Source organism: Oryx dammah, unplaced genomic scaffold, assembly GCF_014754425.2.
Source record: "Oryx dammah isolate SB20612 unplaced genomic scaffold, SCBI_Odam_1.1 HiC_scaffold_11050, whole genome shotgun sequence".
NCBI classification, from domain to species: Eukaryota; Metazoa; Chordata; class Mammalia; order Artiodactyla; family Bovidae; genus Oryx; species Oryx dammah.
In genome coordinates this window covers 960,283-978,604 of record NW_024080444.1, presented here as the reverse complement: position 1 = coordinate 978,604, position 18,322 = coordinate 960,283, and the positions used below count along the sequence as shown (strand labels likewise).

Here is an 18,322-nt window from a genome sequence, read left to right as displayed (position 1 = left end):
AAATGTGTACTTGTACAATAAGAATATCAAATGACTGATTTAAACATATATACAATTAAGTTTCTGTAAAACTTCCTTTCTGTGTATAACATTATACATCTTAGAAAGTGAAATAACTAACCTCGCTTCTTCTCCACTTTCTTAACTTCTGGCTTCTTTCCTTCATCTTTATTCTGCCTATCAAATGTTAACACAAATATTTCAAAAACATTGGAACTCTGTGACTGATTACCAAATGCCCACAATCCCTTTTGTAAAAGTTTTTTTTCTTTAAAATAGTTAAGTGACCTAGATCACAAGGAATTGACTATAATTCTTAGACCTTTCCAGTGCCACATTAGTATTAGTATAAACAAAACATAAAAATTAACATGCCAAAATAATCTAACAATCTAATTGTTCAGTGGCATTACAAATTTTAACAGCTGCTTTTGTGCAATTTTATTCCAACAATAGTGTGTTAAAAGACCAACTGCAGGGTCAATGGATAAACAGGCCATAGTGGGAAGAGAATGCCTGTTTCATGAATTCTAAAATAGCATGTCAAATTAGACTGATTTAACTGCTCCCACATCTCCAAAAGGTAGGTAATTTGAGGGGTTCAAAGTTAAGTTACAAGATTAAATAGACTATAGTGCTACTATATTACAATAAAGTAGGATTTATTTTTGCCACTGTATCAAATTTAAATGACATTTACTAGTGTTTACATACCATTTCACAAATGAAAAGGTACCATTTTACTGTAAATCACAAAAATAACCATTTAAAAATGAATTCTTAATAATTTCTAGTACCTTGACTTAGAGTTCGGGCCCTACTATAATAAACCAATTGAAATAGACAAGAACAAAAAATATCTAAAAATCAGGTTTTTTTTTTTAAAAAAAACTTTATTTTAAAATTTTGGTTACAGTTTCATTTTTGTTTTCTTAACAAGTCTACTATTTAATCTCTCAGGATTAAAAAAACAATTATTAATATTCTAAAGAATTAAACAACAAAGGAATGTCAAGGGAAGGGCACAACTGCCCCATTCTCTAGGGGTATAATATAGCTACTCCAGTTTAACACCTAGCTTCAAAACAAAATCAATTTTTATATTTTCTAAATGAAATAATGTACAACCACCATCTTCATCTGAGCTTGTAACTTTCAAACACAAAGCTTCATTTTAAGCTTGGTAAAAAACTTAACAGGAATGATGGCCGACCTTAGTATGTAGTGTGTACCTTACAGGAAATGTTTTTTAACAATCATAACACAGTAATAATGCCATTAATGAAGTCCTCAATTTAGAATCTGGAACATTCTTCCATCAAAAGGGGGGAGGGGGAAATTCAGTCCAATGAGTCTGTCTCAAGATCTTCATCTCTTGTTTGCTCCACTTGTATTCTCTTTTCAGTAACTGGATTAATGCTTTGAGCCCAAAATGAGATATATTTTTTATTACTGTAGATTACATGTTGTTTGGCTGGGAATACAATACAATAAACTTTATTTTTGCATAATGCATTTCATACAAGCTGCATCTGAAATGCTTTACAGAGCAAAACTGTCCAAGTACAAAGTTTTGTAATAACAGAAGAAGGAAAGAAAACACAAATATTAGAATTTGAGAAAGTTACATTCGGAGGACATTCAAAAAGAAATTGAAACACATAAAGATTAACTTTGAAATACTAAAGGATTGGGCTAGATTTACTAAGCAACAACTAATTTTTTATCTTAAATTGGGGAGCACAATAAAGTTAAAAGCAACAAACAGTCCAACAACTTTTCAGTGAAAGGACAGGAAAGGATAGGTAACAAAAAAATAATATTTACATAAATGGTCCAAGTCTAACAGATTAAAGGGAGTAACATTTCTGAGCTTTAAATCAATTTTTAAATTACTCCCTCTTATAGCTAAAACTGCTTATATATCCTCCAAAAAACTAAGAAAGGAGATGGTCAAATGCTATACTTAACAAGACTTTCAGCTTACAGATTTATTATATAAAGAAAAGGTACAAAATTATTTAAGAATAGTTTTTTTAAGAATTTCATTGCTTAAGTTTGTCTTAGTGACCTACAGCATGTTTTTAAAATCACCTCCTCACTAAAACAACAAAAAAACAGTTTAGTCAGAATAATGCAAGACGTTTCACAAAGAAAGAAACGTTTTTCAGAGAAAGACCTCAGAAGAGACAGTCTAAAGATAACTAAGAAAACAAATGTAATAACACATGAAGCCTAATCATCGTCATTGCTATTTTCCTTATAAAATTATTTTATAGAATAAACTTAAAGGGGGAAGAAATTCCCCATGGTAAGTATATATTATCTCCAAGTATCAAAACTTATCTTGATTTATATTGCACATATCTAATGCAAACCCTGTCAGCCTTTTAGATTTACTTGTACTGGCTTCATGGGTTTCCAACTGTGCTTTTGTTATTTTTGCTGGTCTTCTGGGGGAGGCCTGCTGGTGGTATGACAAAGATAAATATTTCTTTCATTCTTTGTCCACTAATTTATCATCTTTCTGTATTTAATATTATATGAGAAAACAGTAGAGGATGAGGACATTTTCTACAAAGCCTTGAAGCAGTTAAGCCCTATCTGCACTTTCCGTTTAAATTAAAAATAATTCATAGGGTGATTATCTCAGTGAATTTCATCCTCTTTACTCAGAAAAGAATGAAGCCTGAAATATGATTATCATATACTGCAGACATTTTTCTAACACATGGGCAAAGTCACTTCTTTAGAAGGCTTCAGAAAGTCTGGAAAATGAGATTCTATTGTTTAAAATTTTCATGCTGGCTTAAAGAAATTGAAATTTATAATAAGAAAATACTTACTGCTCAGTTTCCATTTGTTCTTCTTGCTTGCGTTTTCTATCTGCAGCCTCTTTCTCATGTTGTCCTTTAAGCATATTCCTTCTATGAGCAGTTTGAAAGTTTCTTCCACCTTTTCTCTTCTGTTTTATTTGAGAATTAGGATGGTTTTAGTTAACTATCAAGTCAGTGACTAATGCTTCTATGATTACAGTTGTGGGAGAAAAGCAGCAACTAGTTTTCTTAAGGGACAAATACTTAAATTACTAATTTTAAAAAATCTTAGAATTACACATGTTGTTGCTATCTAAATTTAACTTACGCCTTGATGAATTTGGGATTCATAATTTACTGCATTGCTATAGGAATGACATGCTTTGGTTAATATGGAGTAAAATGAAGTACATTAGGCTGTTTTCCTCTACACTGTGACTTCAACACCTGTTTACTGACAAGTGCCTGCTCAACCTATGGAATTTTAGGTCCGGGGCTTCTCAGGGTATTAATAAGTTAGATAAACATAAATGAAAGACCTACACAACCTGGGTCAGTAGATTTCCAAGGCTGTACACAAAACTTTTGTTTTTATACAGAGGAGAATGCATAACTTTAATGAAACTCCTAATTTGTTGCATCCAAATGAAGTACCACTAATAAACTGTACACTCAATAGGTCTGAAAGGCTCGTTGAGGTCAATAATATAAATCTATGTATAAATTTACCTTTTTACATCTGTTGTCACTGGTCACAACTTACTTGGCTTAATTCTTTACTTTCCTACCTTTTCTAGGTAGATGGAGTTATTGGAAGTTTATCATACAACATTTAACTCCCATTTAATTGTGAAAAGGTAAGGTAAACTTATGATGTACAATAAAGCTTCAAATTTGCTTTTTAACACTGCTAACTGAAGTTTATTCAGAAAGGTAAAGAAATTCATTTTAACTTTTAATCTTATTTATAGACTTTCTTAAAGATACTGAAATCTTGATCTAAAGATTAAGAACTACACAAGAAACTAAAAATAAAACAAAGGTTTTATTTGATATACAAACATTCTACCTTTTCACCTTCTTGATCATCTCCTTCTTCTTCAGAATCAGAGGTTGATGTAACCCCTGTTTTGGCTAAATTTTTCCTTTTTGATTCAACTTCCTTTTTCCCCTCTTTTTTATCTGGCTCTTTTCTTGGCTTTTCTTCTTCCTTCTGGCCCTCTTCATCCTTTTTAAGCTGTTTTTTAGGTTGTTTTTCCTCTTGCCCCTTTTTCTTGGTTTTGTCTTCTTCAGTTATCCTATTTCACAGGTAAAACAATGAAAAATAAACTTTTATATATCTTGTCATTCAACCACAATCTCTGAGTTAATATAACTATTTTGGGTAACAATAAGCTATACATAGTTTTTTATTTAAAAACAAGTTTTAAATATCATAAAGTAAAATGTAAGGAAGGGTCACTATCAGCCTATCACACACAAAAAAGAACATCCTTTTAATAAAAGTTGGAAGATAGAAAAATTACAGTGGCACTAGAAGAGTGATTTCCCCACCCCACCCCACCCCCATTTTCTAAGTTCTTTGTAGCTCATTCGCTTAAAAATAATACTGGGTACCATCTCAGATGCCATGGTACTATTCTTGACTCTGGGGAACAGCAGTGTATAAGGTGTGTGAGATCCCTAGATTTTAGCCACATAGGCAAAAATACAATTGCAGAATCAAACTAGTATGGTGAAATACAGTCATTTTAAAATTTGAAGAAATATTCCCTGCAATTTAAAAGGCTCAATTCATGCATATAATGGTTATATATATGGCCAATTAATATTATGCAGTGTTCGAGGAATTTTATTGAGAATTTCACATGTTACTTAAAAGCTGCAAGGAACCCCAGATCATTCAGTCCAACCCATTCCATTTAACAGGTGAGAAAATGATGGTGCAGAAAGGTCAGTTAGCCCAATATCTCAATTCCAAATCAACTGACTTTCCAGACAGCTGCTTCCTTAAGAGATTATTAACTTGCAAAAGAAAAAAAAACCCACATTTTATTTCTTTAGACATTTTTTGCCACATAACTGTCATTGGCTATGTTTATCTTCAAATGTTATATGGGTTTCACCCTTTACTTTTAATCAATGGAAGATAAAGCAGGCAAGTAAAATCACTTTAGTATTTCCACAAATTAAATATTTTGACAATGATCATTTTGTGGAGATGCAGAAGAGAGGATCAAATATAAAAGGCATTTCCATGGCTCTTAAAAGTTACTGACCAACTGCCTCCCCCAAAATGTTACCCCCTGTGCAAAGAGGCAGGTATTAAAAATAAAAATATCCTTTTAACCCCACACGTCTGCTTCTAGCAATGTATTCTAAACAAGAAAAATGTATACATATAAGGAATAAACATTTTAAGAATTATGACTCACATACTGGAGAAACATGACTACTTTTCTCTCTTAAAGATAGACTTAAAATGTGTATCATATGCTCTTAAGAAATGGATTATTTCTAAGTTTTAAAAACAGTATCAAAGCAGAAAATTCCCATAAACATAACTACAATTAAGTCTTTAGTTAATTCCCTCCTTACCATCTTCCGTGAAAAATAGACCTCTTGGAGATAAGTTCTCTATTAACAGGTCAAGGTATGGTAGGAAAATTATACTAAAGGAAATTATAAATACAGTTTAATTAAAAAAAAAAAAGCCCCAAATAGCTCCATGACTTGTAACAGATCTTTACATGAGGATTAGGAGATGGTTTCAGCTTTTCTGGACTCCATTCCACTGTCTTATCATTTCAGGACCCACTGCAAAGAAGCTGTCACTACCAGAGACACCCACTGTTCTTATGGTGGACAGCTTCCATTTTAAAAGGGTTTATATAGTTTTGCTGTGCACTCCACTAAGTTTTTGTCCAGATACAGAGCTAAGAGTAGCTGTAACAGCCAATGCCTAGCCTACATACAGCACAAATGAGAAATAAACATTGTAAGCTACTGGAGTTGTCTATCATGGAAACCTAGAACGTGTGACACTTGCTTTGCATTTGAAACCCTACTATACAACACACGAAACTATCATCTATGATAACTGGAAAGAAACTTTATTCAGTGAATTTGTGGCTTTAGGTGAAGAGGTTTCAAGACAAAATACTGGCATCTTCCAGTTGATTGTTATCAACATAAATTTGATCGGGTACTTCAAAAAAAAGGAAGTTCAAAAAATAATAGGACAGCAAAGGAAGGAGAAAAAAATTCCATGCATCTCAGTGGTGAAAGTTGTTTCCAGCCTATAAAAGATTTTTAAATTCAGACAAAGACAGGAGTCAAAGATCCAGTCAAGGTAATGTATTAAGTTGCCAGCCTTTCCTTAAGAATTCAAACTGAGATACCTTGATCCTTCTGATAAGCAAATGATTGTAGGAAAAAGAAACCAGAATTGGGTTTTCAAGAAAACATATAAACTCAAAGTACTTTTACTTAAGTGTAAATAGATAAGTATGTCTGGGGAAGTCTTATAAGTCACACCACTGCCCGTGAAGCTAACTAGAATGAAGTGGACACACACACTAACAATGAAGTATTGTTACACTACCAAAAGTGATGACAATCTGCACGAAGGGGAAGTAATGGGGATTTAAAAAGGAATCTTGGGTCAAACTCCCTAAAGTATGAAAGGAAACTAAGAAAGCTGCTCAGCTAGTAAGGAGGGTAGTATTTTCCAGTGCAACTATTGATACTGAAAAAGATCAACTAAAGATGATACTAAAAAAGTAGAGAACTCTCCAAAGAATGGGCCAAAGGTCAAGGAGAGAAATGGACTAGGAAGAAACCTAATCAAGGAAATACCTTTATATAAAATGGGGATCTCACAATATTCTCCCAACAGAATTTCTTATTTCCTAGGGAGCAATGACTGCTGTATGTCTCATAATCTTGTCCTTGCGAGTATTTAGGGTGCCCTATCCCAGATCAATGTGCATATATGAAGGGGAGAGGGGAGCAGATGACCTGCGTTTTAGTTCCTTCGTCTCTACAGCAAGGCCTTAAGTTGATCATGAAATCCTAGACTCGATGCCTTGATTAGAGAAGACATCTTACAGAGGGGATGAGATTCATTTGAAATGTTTAACAACAAACTCACCTGCATGTACTTAATATTTTAATTTCACTATAGTAATTAAAACCATGTTGTAGTTTTGTGCCACTATTTTTGAGAATATTTAAACAGCTGGCTTGGCAATAAAATAAAAACTCTTTCAACATACATTGGTTAAAAAGTACCAACACTCTTTTAAGTTGTTCTATAACTGAAATTTCCAATAAACTGTTTTCATTCAAAACATTGTAAATCCATTCTTAAATGACGTACTTGAGCCTTTTCCTATAAAATCCTCGAACACAATAGCTACAAATTTTTTGCCTTGTCTAGACATACATTCCTATTGGTGAAGTTTCTACCCAGAAAGCTGACACAAACAAGATCCACAAAGGAAAGAAAGGTGGCAAGGAAGAAAACCAGAAATACTGATTGTTTTGTTGCTAACTAAAAGCAGTCATCATTCCAAAAGACTTTATATCACTTACAAAAATAATTTTAAGTGTTATTTTGAAATAAAGGCTATTCTGGAAGAGCAAGATTTGTGGAAATTGCTTCAAAAATACTTTGTCTGGGGATGGGGTAAAACACTGTCTAAAAATTTCTTTAAACAAAGAGATTATAAATTTTACCCTGCATTATCTGAGTATCTTATATCCTGATATATAAGAAAATGTCTTAGATTAATGAAATCGTATCAGATTTTTCTTGATTCCCTATCATCTTTAACTTTTTTATATAATAAAACTATGTTTTAAAGAATTTCTCTCATAATTCTAAGAAATACAAAATAGCAATAATAATCATCTGTAAATAAAAACTTGTAGAAACTCAAGTTTATACATATTTGAAGTGAAATGTCTCATTTATTGCATAACTAATTATAATACTCACATGTCACTCTCTGAAGGACAAGGTTGTTTTACCATTTTGGGTCTGCCTCTTGGTTTTGGAATCTTGACCTCTGTGGCTAACATTCACAGGAAAAAAATTTTTGTAATTACCAGTTTTCCCACCAAGATGTAGACATCATATATAAAAGTTAAAAATATACATACTATTAATTAGTAGTTATTACAGATATAATTACTTTAGTTTTTTTTTTTTACTTTAGGTTTTAAAAATCATATCCTCGTTCACATGAGTAACGATTTAGAGAAGTAAATCAAGGTTATTTTCAATTTACCTTTAGTATGGCTGAGGACTTAAAAGAACATCCTTCACTGTTGTTTTAACAGGAATGTCACAAAATTCAACTTTATAGTAGATAATAGCCCTTATACTCAACATTCATATACATACTACAGTATCATTTGTAAATCTATGTTCACGACTTTGAAAATTCTTTATCAGAATTCACTAAATTTTCTAACAGTACCATTAATTTGATCCATTACAATATTAAAATCCAAAGAAAAAGGTAAACAAATTTGAGGCGGAGGTATTACTCAGTTTAAATCTGTTGCATTAAGAATCCTATATTATGAAGTAGGGAAAAAAAATTGTCTCTATCCTGGCTAACTTTGTTTTACTTTATATTAGAGATAGAGCCTTCCAAATTATTTCCTATTTGCCAAATTAGGAAAATATTTTAAATAGGCTGAAGACATCTACATATTGTATAGGTCCTAATAAAGAATACAAAAATTTAAAAATTAATAACTTTGATAACTCAAATGTTGTGTTCTCTTGCTTTCATTACGATTCCATTTGGAAAGCTTAAGTTTTCTAAAGTTAAGAGGTAAAGTAAACCCATTAGTGATGGAATTTTATCTCACCACAGCCTCATTAGCTGCTATTAACAGAAAATGTAATGGGGATAAACAGAAAATGAAAAAGTCTCAAACAATTATTTCAAATTTAAATACCTTATCAGAGAGCAGAAACCTTAATGTTTATCTTCTTTAAAATGTGTATGTTACACATAACCAAGTGTCTATTCACCTATTCCAAAGCAGCTGAGGTACAGCACTTAAATGGATTAGAATACTGATCACAAGCCAGATACTTAAACATTAACAATCCTACCTGCAGGTCGTCCTCTTTTAGGACTCACTTTTAGATTAGCAGATGCTGTTGCTGTAGTCACTACTCCAGCCTCCTCAGTTTCTACTTGTTTTTCTGCCTGAATAACAAAGATTTAAATTATTTAGCATGGTAGGCATTCCAAGTTTATTAGTTTAATGGCAAAAACATGCCAATGTAAGGTAAGTTCAAATATAAGCATAACTTTAAAAATATACACATTCATTTATCTGGCTGTGCTAGCTCTTAGTTTTGGCATGTGGAATCTAGTCGCCTGGCCAGGGGTTGAACCTGGGCCCCCTGCACTGTAGCACAGTCTTAAGCCACTGGACCACCACTAAGCATTACTTTTGTTATGATTTTCACTTTTCAACAGTTGACTCAGTGATATCCTCAAACTTAGCTTATAATTCTAGGAAACAAACTATAAAACTTCACTTTTTAGATCTTCTCAACCTAAAAGGGGTCATTTGTAAAAATAAATGGAATATTCTTGATGCAAAGTGTTGAATAAAGTAGAATTACACTGAATAGCCCACATATTGCTTATAAATGTACTTTAAGTATCTCAAAATGCTAACACTTTACAGTGTACTTATGATATACAACCTAAATTAATGTTAGAAAAGGCAATAAATTAAGTTGCTGATATCTCCATCCTTTGTTAATATACACATTTTATTTTTGAAATGAGACAGATCTGCTGTTCTTCCCTAGGAGTTATTCTTATTTTCCCTAAAGAAGGACTTACTGTAAAGAAATCCCAACAAACCTTTGCAAACTATAAAGCCCTAAAGGTAATGAGACAACAGCCTCAAATGAGAATCCATTTAATCAAGCATTAGAGTAGAACCAAGGTTGATAACCACCAATTAGAAAGGAAACGCAAGCATAACATCATCATGGAAGAGAGAAAAGAAATAGTGAAGAGATCAAAAAGAGCAATGAGGATTACTATGAGCTGCTTCCTCACCCTCAACTACTTAGAATTCAGCCCGAACTGTCTAACAAAATAAAGGCAATAAAGCATCTCACAAAAACTTGCACGATCCAATCTTACTGATAAAGTCTTAATCTTTTAATCAACAATCTGATTTGCAAACACTTGAGATAATGACAAATACTGGTAAGGATATGGAGAATTATTCATATGTTAACAGTGATCAAATCAATAATCTGGCAAAACATTACTGATCATTATGAATATCAACAATACAGAATATGCAAATCTGACTCAGGAATCCCACTGAAGAATTTATCCAGTTTTTCATTATAAATAGTTTAAGTTTAAAAACTTACAGACCATCCCTGCTCCACTCCTAATTTGATAGCTCTGGAGTAAGAAGCCGGGCATCTGTTTTTATAACAAAGGTTGAGAACCCAAGACTGTATGAAAGCTCCTATTAAGGAGTTAGGAGGGCCAAAGTTCTCTGAAATTCAGTTCAAACTGATAAGCTCTTTCAGTGCCAAAAGAAAAACCTCTCTTCAATTACACTTTCAACTTTTGGAAATAAATCATGACACTGCATTAAGAATTAGAGGTATGAATCTTTTTGAGGAGATACCAATTAGAGATAGCAAGTTCATCTATAACTAATATCATAAACAAACACTTTAATAAGCAAAAGTACAGCCCTTCCACAGACATATATTCTTGACTATTACAGCAAAATCATGTAAGTCAAAACCACTCCTCATGAAAATATTAAGAAATATTTTATCTAGAAAAATGACTTACTTCAAATATATATCTAAATATCTTAAATGCAAATATTCTAACTAGATTAATTTTTTCCACATTTTATCTCACTGGGACCTCTACTGTTCAGTTGCTAAGTGGAGTCTCTTTGCGACCCCATGGACTGCAGCACACCAGGCTCCTCTGTCCTCCACTATCTTCTGTAGTTTACTCAAATTCATGGCCATGGAGTTGGTGATGCTATCTAACTATCCCATTCTCTGACGCCCCCTTCTCCTTTCTGTCTTCCATCTTTCCCATCATCCGGGTTTTTTCTAGTGAGATCTCATGAAATTAAAAGACGCTTACTCCTTGGAAAGAAAGTTATGACCAACCTAGACAGCATATTAAAAAGCAGAGACATTACTTTGTCAAGAAAGGTCTGTTTCCAGTGGTCATGTATGGATGTGAGAGTTGGACTATAAAGAAAGCTGAGCACTGAAGAATTGATGCTTCTGAACTGTGGTGTTGGAGAAGACTCTTGAGTCCCTTGGACTGCAAAGAGATCCAACCAGCCCATCCTAAAGGAAATCAGTCCTGGGTGTTCATTGGAAGGACTGATGTTGAAGCTGAAACTCCAATACTTTGGCCACCTGATGCGAAGAGCTGATTCATTGGAAAAGACCCTGATGCTGGGTAAGATTGAGGGCAGGAGGAGAAGGGGATGACAGTGGATGAGATGGTTGGATGGCATCACGGACTCAATGGAAATGGGTTTAGGTAGACTCTGGCAGTTGGGGATAGATAGGGAGGGCTGGCATGCTGCATTTCATGGGGTTGCAAAGAGTCAGACATGACTGAGTGACTGAACTGAATCCTTTGACAAGTTCTCTCCCCATTTATGACCCCATTTACTAGCTCTACTCCCTTCATGACTTAATAAAGGCCTCTCAACCCTACAAAAACCTCATGGGACTGTCATTCATCTGCAATCTTGTTTTGCTGCACCTGTCCCACAAATCTCCAACAGAGGATTACCATAAAACTCTACTTTCCTTGCTTTATTACTTGCTACTGATCTGAGCCCTGTTGGAAAAATAAAAATCTACAAACGTGCATTCATTTTATGCAGCTTCATGTGTGGTCAAAGTTATCCATTAATCCTTTACCCTCTCTTTTGTCATTCCTTTTCCTTTTCCTCCCTCTAGCATAAACTTTCAATCCTTTCTTCTTGCCTTATACCATATATGCAGTCTTGCTTTGAATTCAGTGAGGGAGAAGGGAGAGACTGAGGCCAGCAGGAAGGGAGTCCCTTAATATCCAAGTCTCCCTGGAAATTTTTAATAGTCCATTCCCTTCAATGTTATAAAAGATGAAAAATGTCTCTTTTCCATTAAGTCAGTTTCTTTAAATGTGCTCTCCCTTTTCTCTCACTCAGCATTATTCTTAACTTTCAATAATTTAAACTCAGTATCTTTGCTATTTCCTGGTTTCACAAAGAAAAGGTGTTACAGCCTCTATTATATTTTTTTTTACTTTAACACCCTCCCTTAACCATGGCAAATCCTTGCCATTCTCTCTCCTCAGTTCAAAGATTTCAAAACCACAGTGTAATTTTAACATTAAACATTTTATTCTTTAGTCTACTTCACCTGTTCTTACCATTTGACCTTAAAGTATCCTGGCAGATCCTAACTGTCAAACCTTACTGGGCCCCCTCTGCATCAGGACCCTACTAACCACTCCCTCATTCTTAAAATTCTTTCCTTCCTTGTTTATCTTGATAGCTTCTCTTAGATTTTCTCCTGACAGTTCATTCTCCACCACAATTTTACAAGGCAAGCTTTCATGGCCACTATATTACCTCAGGATTCTGGTTTCCAAGTGTGGTTCTTGGTAAACTTTCCCCCTTCACTAACCATCTAATATCCTGTATTTATGAGACCACATCTATACCTTCTACCTGTAACCCTTTTGGTGTCAGAGAAATATATATTTTCAGTCTAATTCTCAAAGGTGTTTCACATCCTCCTCAGCCTCTACTCCCAAAACATCTGCATCTCAGTATATAATCCAGTCATCCAAGCCAACACCTTAAGTCATCCTAGCTTCCTCCTTCTCCCTTCACACCCACTTTCAATCAACTATTAACCCCCTAAGGGGCTCTTAGCATCCCATCTTTTACCTACACCACTAAAAATGTTAGGTTTACTCTTTAGAAAGGTTTTTATAATTTAGTTACCAAGTCACAATCTTAACTCTCCAGTTTAATTGTCTTATGTATTTACTATCTGTCTCAACAAAAATGTCATTCAGTGAGAACAAAGACATTATCTTCCTTATTCACTGATGATTTTCTGCCTGGGCTAGTGAAGTGAGTACCAAAATTCTGAATCAATTTATCATGAAACTAGTCGCACTGCTTCAATTCAATTCCCATCATTTACACTGCTTTAAAAGAAGTATCTGAAATTTAAAATGATTCAAAGGCTATCCACCAGTTCTTCAGGATTAACACACTGGTGTTTTCATACTTGTTTCCCTCAAATGTTATGCTCTGATAATACTGAAATGCAACACTAGAAATGCTTGAAGCAAAGTTTTCTCTTATGCCTCTGTCCTCCCCTATTCCTCCATCTGCCTGTCAAAATTCTGCCTATCTTTTAAAATCTTGTTCAAGTTATCATAGCTCCTTCACACAAATACCCCCCACAGGGGATAAAAAGACACTGGAAGTAAAATATGAAAACAAATAATTACAGTGGCTTTAATTAAAGACGCTGAACCCACACTATAGTACTACAAGAGAAAAAAAAAACAACCCTTTTTAAAAGACTGAACCCTTGGAGTTCCCTGGTGGTGAAGCAGTTTAGAATTGTGAGAATCTGTGCTTCCACTGCAGGGGACATGAGTTCAATCCCAGGTGAGGGAACTAAAATCCCATGTGCTGCATACTAGGATCCCATGTGCTGTGTGGCTTGGCCAAAACAATAAACTAATAGCATAATTTGCCATTAAAAGAAAAAACAAACTGAACTCAAGTTTTCTTTGTAGCTTTGTCATATAATAATATGTAACTAGGTCAGAAAAAGGTGTGATGAACAAAACTTCACATAGGAAAGAAGAAAACATTAATTAAAATCCTAAGATGTACTTCATCCCAAACTGTCACATCCTCTCATTTCATGCAACAATGTTGTAAAGTAGTAACAACAGCATAACAATGGACATTTATAAAGCACTTACCATGTATAAGGATGTATTATAAATACTGTATATGTCTTAACTGATTTAATCCTCTCAATAACCTTATAACTATATATTATCCATTTTATAGAGAAAACTTAAGGCAGCAACATAAAAAGGAATGAAAATTGGTGCATTTTGTTTACCATTCAACTTAAGGAGGGAGAAGGAAATGGCAACCCACTCTAGTATTCTTGCCTGGAGAATCCCAGGGACAGAGGAGCCTGGTGGGCTGCTGTCTATGAGGTTGCACATAGTCGAACATGACTAAAGCTACTTAGCAACAGCAGCAACTTAAGGATGTTGTATCACTAAGAAAGCAACAGTTTTGATATGTAAACATAACCTATCCTTTACAATAAGGACTTAAGAGTGAAATGCTGAGTTTAAACAGTACAGTTTTTTCACTATCTACACTTCCTCAATCCAGCTAAAATAAAAATTCTTTTAAGATCTCTGTGGTTAAGCTGTAGAATTACCTTTCTCTTCCTCCCTCTTCTGGCAGCTTTTGGAGTGGTTATGTCAATTGCTTTAGTCACATCCTATACAAAAAAAAAAAGATGAAACTGATAAATTATGCCACACCTGAAAGAAAGTTTCTTAAATTAAAAATCACAAACATGTTTCACTGAAAGAACTAGGGAACTTGTTTGAAATTACAAATTTTGAAAGTCTTAATATTATCATTATGAAATAAGAGGAATTACTGCTATCTCTGTCCAAAAAACAAAAAAAATTTGTCAGATCAAATATTAAAGTTACACTTGCTAGTACACTGGGGGGGTTGTCTATTTAAATTTACAAAACACAAACCTTTCTACAGCAGAATCTTCAGTTGTAGGACTGTTAATGTTAAGAGGTGGTCAGGACTTGATCATATAACAATTTTATGAAGCCTAGAAGGGCTAAATAAGTATTTCCATTCAGATAATAAATACAGAGTTGGAAATAAACATAGGTTTCTAAAAATTTGGTTCAATGTCCTTTCCCATACATCCATCTACAACACCTCACTTTAAAGATATTCCTAACAAACAGTAAGCCAGTCTTTTAGCTGTACCTCATATTTTGCACGGCAAAATAACTTAACAACATCCAGGGACCTCCCTGGCAGTCCAGTAGCTAAGACTCCGCACTCCCAATACAGGGGGCTTGGGATGGATACCTAATCAGGAAACTAGATTCCATGTGCTGCAACTAAAGATTCCTTTCCACAGGCTGCAACTAAGACCTGGAGCAGCCAGAAAGTATAAAGATGAAAAAAATATTTTATAATATTATATTTAATATTCACACAAGGAGATAAGTCTTCAATATTTTCCCATTCATTACTTGACTACTTTAAAGATTACTTTCTACTTTGCCACAATCAACTCATTTTACAATTCTTCCTTGCAACAAGATGGATTTAGAATACAAGAGAAATTAAACACACCTCATTGCTGGCTTTTTCTTCATGGTCAGTATCTTCCTTTGAAACACTTGTTTCTTTTTCTTCAACTTCAACATCAGATGACGCATTTGACTGTTTAGCTGATGCCTATGAACAATCAAATCTATTAGTTTCACAAAATAATTTTATCCCAACTTTAAAATTTGTGCCCATAAAAAATCAAAGCCTGTAAGAAAGCTAGAAAAGTACCCTTATTTCTGTTGCACAGGATACTTCTAATATGCATAATTTATAAACAGTTTTAAATGCTATTATTATTCCTGCAATTGATGCATACAAGCTCAGCAGATAAAATGATGAAGCAGAAATTAAAAGTACAATTACAAAGAATACCATCCTGATGTTCTAACCAACACCCAACAAGGTACAATGTAAGGTGATTTAGAACAGCACAGACCTACACTCTATTCAACTACTGTAATATTCTAGATAAAGAATCTAACCTAAAAAAGTATATATATATATATATATACACACACACACATATATATATCACAACTTTATTTAAGGACCTTGACTGATCTATATTTCAAATTTAGTTTATTTAAAATCCAGATTCCTGAAACCCAAACTTATGTGATTCTGATTTAACAGACACTGAATGGAAGTCAATTATCATTAATGTTTAAAAGTACCCCCAGATGAGAAAATACTTGTAAGCAGGTGACTTAGGGTCCCTAGAGTTTCAAAATACCAACCAAAATGATGACAACCAGAGGTGAGGGTACAGCACGTATTTACAAGATGATAGCAATGCAATCTAAACTGTGCACCTTTCTAGCTTTTTCCTTTGGCTAGTCTTCTACACCGTTAACCCTTTTCCTTTTTTGTAAAAAAGGCAATGCTGATAATCCACAAATTTTATAAAGGTATATTTTAAAAAATGTACAAATGTGTCCAAAATTACTTATAGCACTGTAGAGATATTTATTAATTAATGATGGCAAATTTATGGTGTTTATGTAAGTTTGGGCTTGAATGCTTGCAACCAAACCCCAGGAATGTGCCATTGAGGATGTCTGGGCTGGGAACACAGAGTACATCACACCAGCATCATCATTCACACTTATGTTAAGAACAGAAAATTGTTGGATTTCAAGCACACAACCAACCAAATATTTCACTGTGAAATAGAAAACTCCCAAGTATCAACATGTATAATGAAAACTACCTGCAGATTAAGTAGGTAGATGGGAACAGAGAATAGAGTGACTATGTAAAACAATCTGGAGAATGAAAATGACTTTGAAGGCACAATCATAGGATGCATAATCCAAGTTAAAGTTATTTTCAGGAAATAATCAACTCAGTCTTTTTGAGACTCCCATTACACAGTCAAGGCAGTAAGGATGGGAAATCATTCATCAGTTCTCACATCTGTGCAACAAACATCTAGTGGATAACTATTCTCTCCACAAATATGTAACAATGCCAGGCACACAGGACACATACAACTTCTCTGTTTATAGAACAAGCCTGTGGCAGTTAAGGCTAGTACAGAAACAATTATAAGTACTGTAACAAATAACTTTTGGGTGGCTAATGAAGGCACTTAGGATCATCTAAAGCAGCCCTGTAAAATCAAAAATTTAAATATTTCAGACACAACAGCGTCTGAAGGTTTCAAACAAGAGAAAAAAGCCTGGCACAGACAAAGAACTAAAAAACATAGATTAAAAGATACAAATTTGCAAAATTTTCAGTGTGTTGCTATTTCCTTCAGGTTTACTCACACTCATCCAGTTTTTAAAAACTCAAGTCTGAATACATACATACATACACACACACACACAAACCCAAAATAAAAAAGTTTAAAGGTTGCTCTTATAGAAACCAAAAGCAAATATAATTTGCAGTGCTATAAGTATTTTTGTCACATATTTAATTTAACCCACATAAAGTTCATATCTAATTTTATAGATTTAGAAATTAAAATAAGAAAAAACACATCCTGTTTTGTTATTAAACCTAAATTTAAGAAACAGTACATATAGCTTTAAATTCAATACATTAAATAAACTTCCAATCAGGATTTAAATAACTGAATATTTCCTAGCTTTCTGAGATCTGTTTGACCACGAAGGCAGTATTTTCAGTTATCTAGATATAAAAGTCCAAGGTTCAACCTCACAAAAACTTAATCTGAAATTTACAAGGCTCTTCAATTATTTTCCTATAGCTAGAATATTGATTATTCACCAAAACTGAGTAAGTAATACTAAACTAAGTTTTATGTAATATGACGCACCTGTTGACTTGAAAATTTCACTTTCGGATTGTTATCTATCTCCCATAAACCTTCATTAAAGCCTTTTCGTTTATTTGGTTTGCCGTACTTTTCCTTATTTTCTGAGTAAGGAAATATGTCCTTTGGGCCTAAAAAAGCACTAAAAAAGGAGGGGGGGAAATATGAGTGTAACGCAATCTCAAATTTAAGTGATTAACACTACCCTATGAACACAATTATCAAAAACTCTTAATCTAAATGCATTAAACATCATACATAAGTTAAAGGGTAGCCACAAATAACTGTTTAATTCCAAACACGTTTATTAAATTCAGTCAGAAATTTAATCCTAGATCCATAATTCTATTTAAAAAAACACACAAGCGGCACAATAATGTACTGAATGCCACTAAACAGTACATTTGAAAATGATTAAAAATGGTAAATTTTATGTAATTTTACAAATTTTGCTATAAATATGCATAAAAATGAAAAAATGTGACAAGACTACATTAATCAATACATTTAAATGAATTCCAACTATAGTTTTACTTCAAAGTAATTTGGAATATTATACAACTCAAAACACTGTCAATAAGGAATATATATGTTTTAATATTTATTTGTGTGTGTAGATTTTTGGAATAAATGTTCAATGTTATTGTATTCAATGAGGGAATCAGACCTTATCACTAGTTCATTTATGATACACATGCACACACATATATATTTTAGTCAATTCTTTTATTCATGATAATTGTATTCTAAA

At 33.5% G+C, this 18,322-nt stretch overlaps 1 protein-coding gene across 5 annotated transcripts in view; it reads right to left on the bottom strand.

Annotated features, from left to right (window-relative positions):
- The window catches only part of LOC120860201 (PC4 and SFRS1-interacting protein), a 39,267-nt gene that overhangs the window by 5,100 nt on the left and 15,845 nt on the right, over window positions 1-18,322 (bottom strand). Inside the window, exons 4-11 of one of the 5 annotated variants that reach the window (XM_040235977.1) lie at window positions 17,575-17,713; window positions 15,309-15,413; window positions 14,353-14,415; window positions 8,953-9,049; window positions 7,819-7,894; window positions 3,886-4,114; window positions 2,847-2,965; window positions 122-177 (exon numbers count right to left, since the gene is read on the bottom strand). In XM_040235977.1, the coding sequence (XP_040091911.1) occupies window positions 122-177; window positions 2,847-2,965; window positions 3,886-4,114; window positions 7,819-7,894; window positions 8,953-9,049; window positions 14,353-14,415; window positions 15,309-15,413; window positions 17,575-17,713 (884 nt within the window). Of the gene's footprint in view, window positions 1-121; window positions 178-888; window positions 1,556-2,264; window positions 2,468-2,846; window positions 2,966-3,885; window positions 4,115-7,818; window positions 7,895-8,952; window positions 9,050-14,352; window positions 14,416-15,308; window positions 15,414-17,574; window positions 17,714-18,322 lie in introns of those variants that run through there. The other 4 variants (XM_040235981.1, XM_040235980.1, XM_040235978.1 and 1 more) reach the window with 4 other exon arrangements.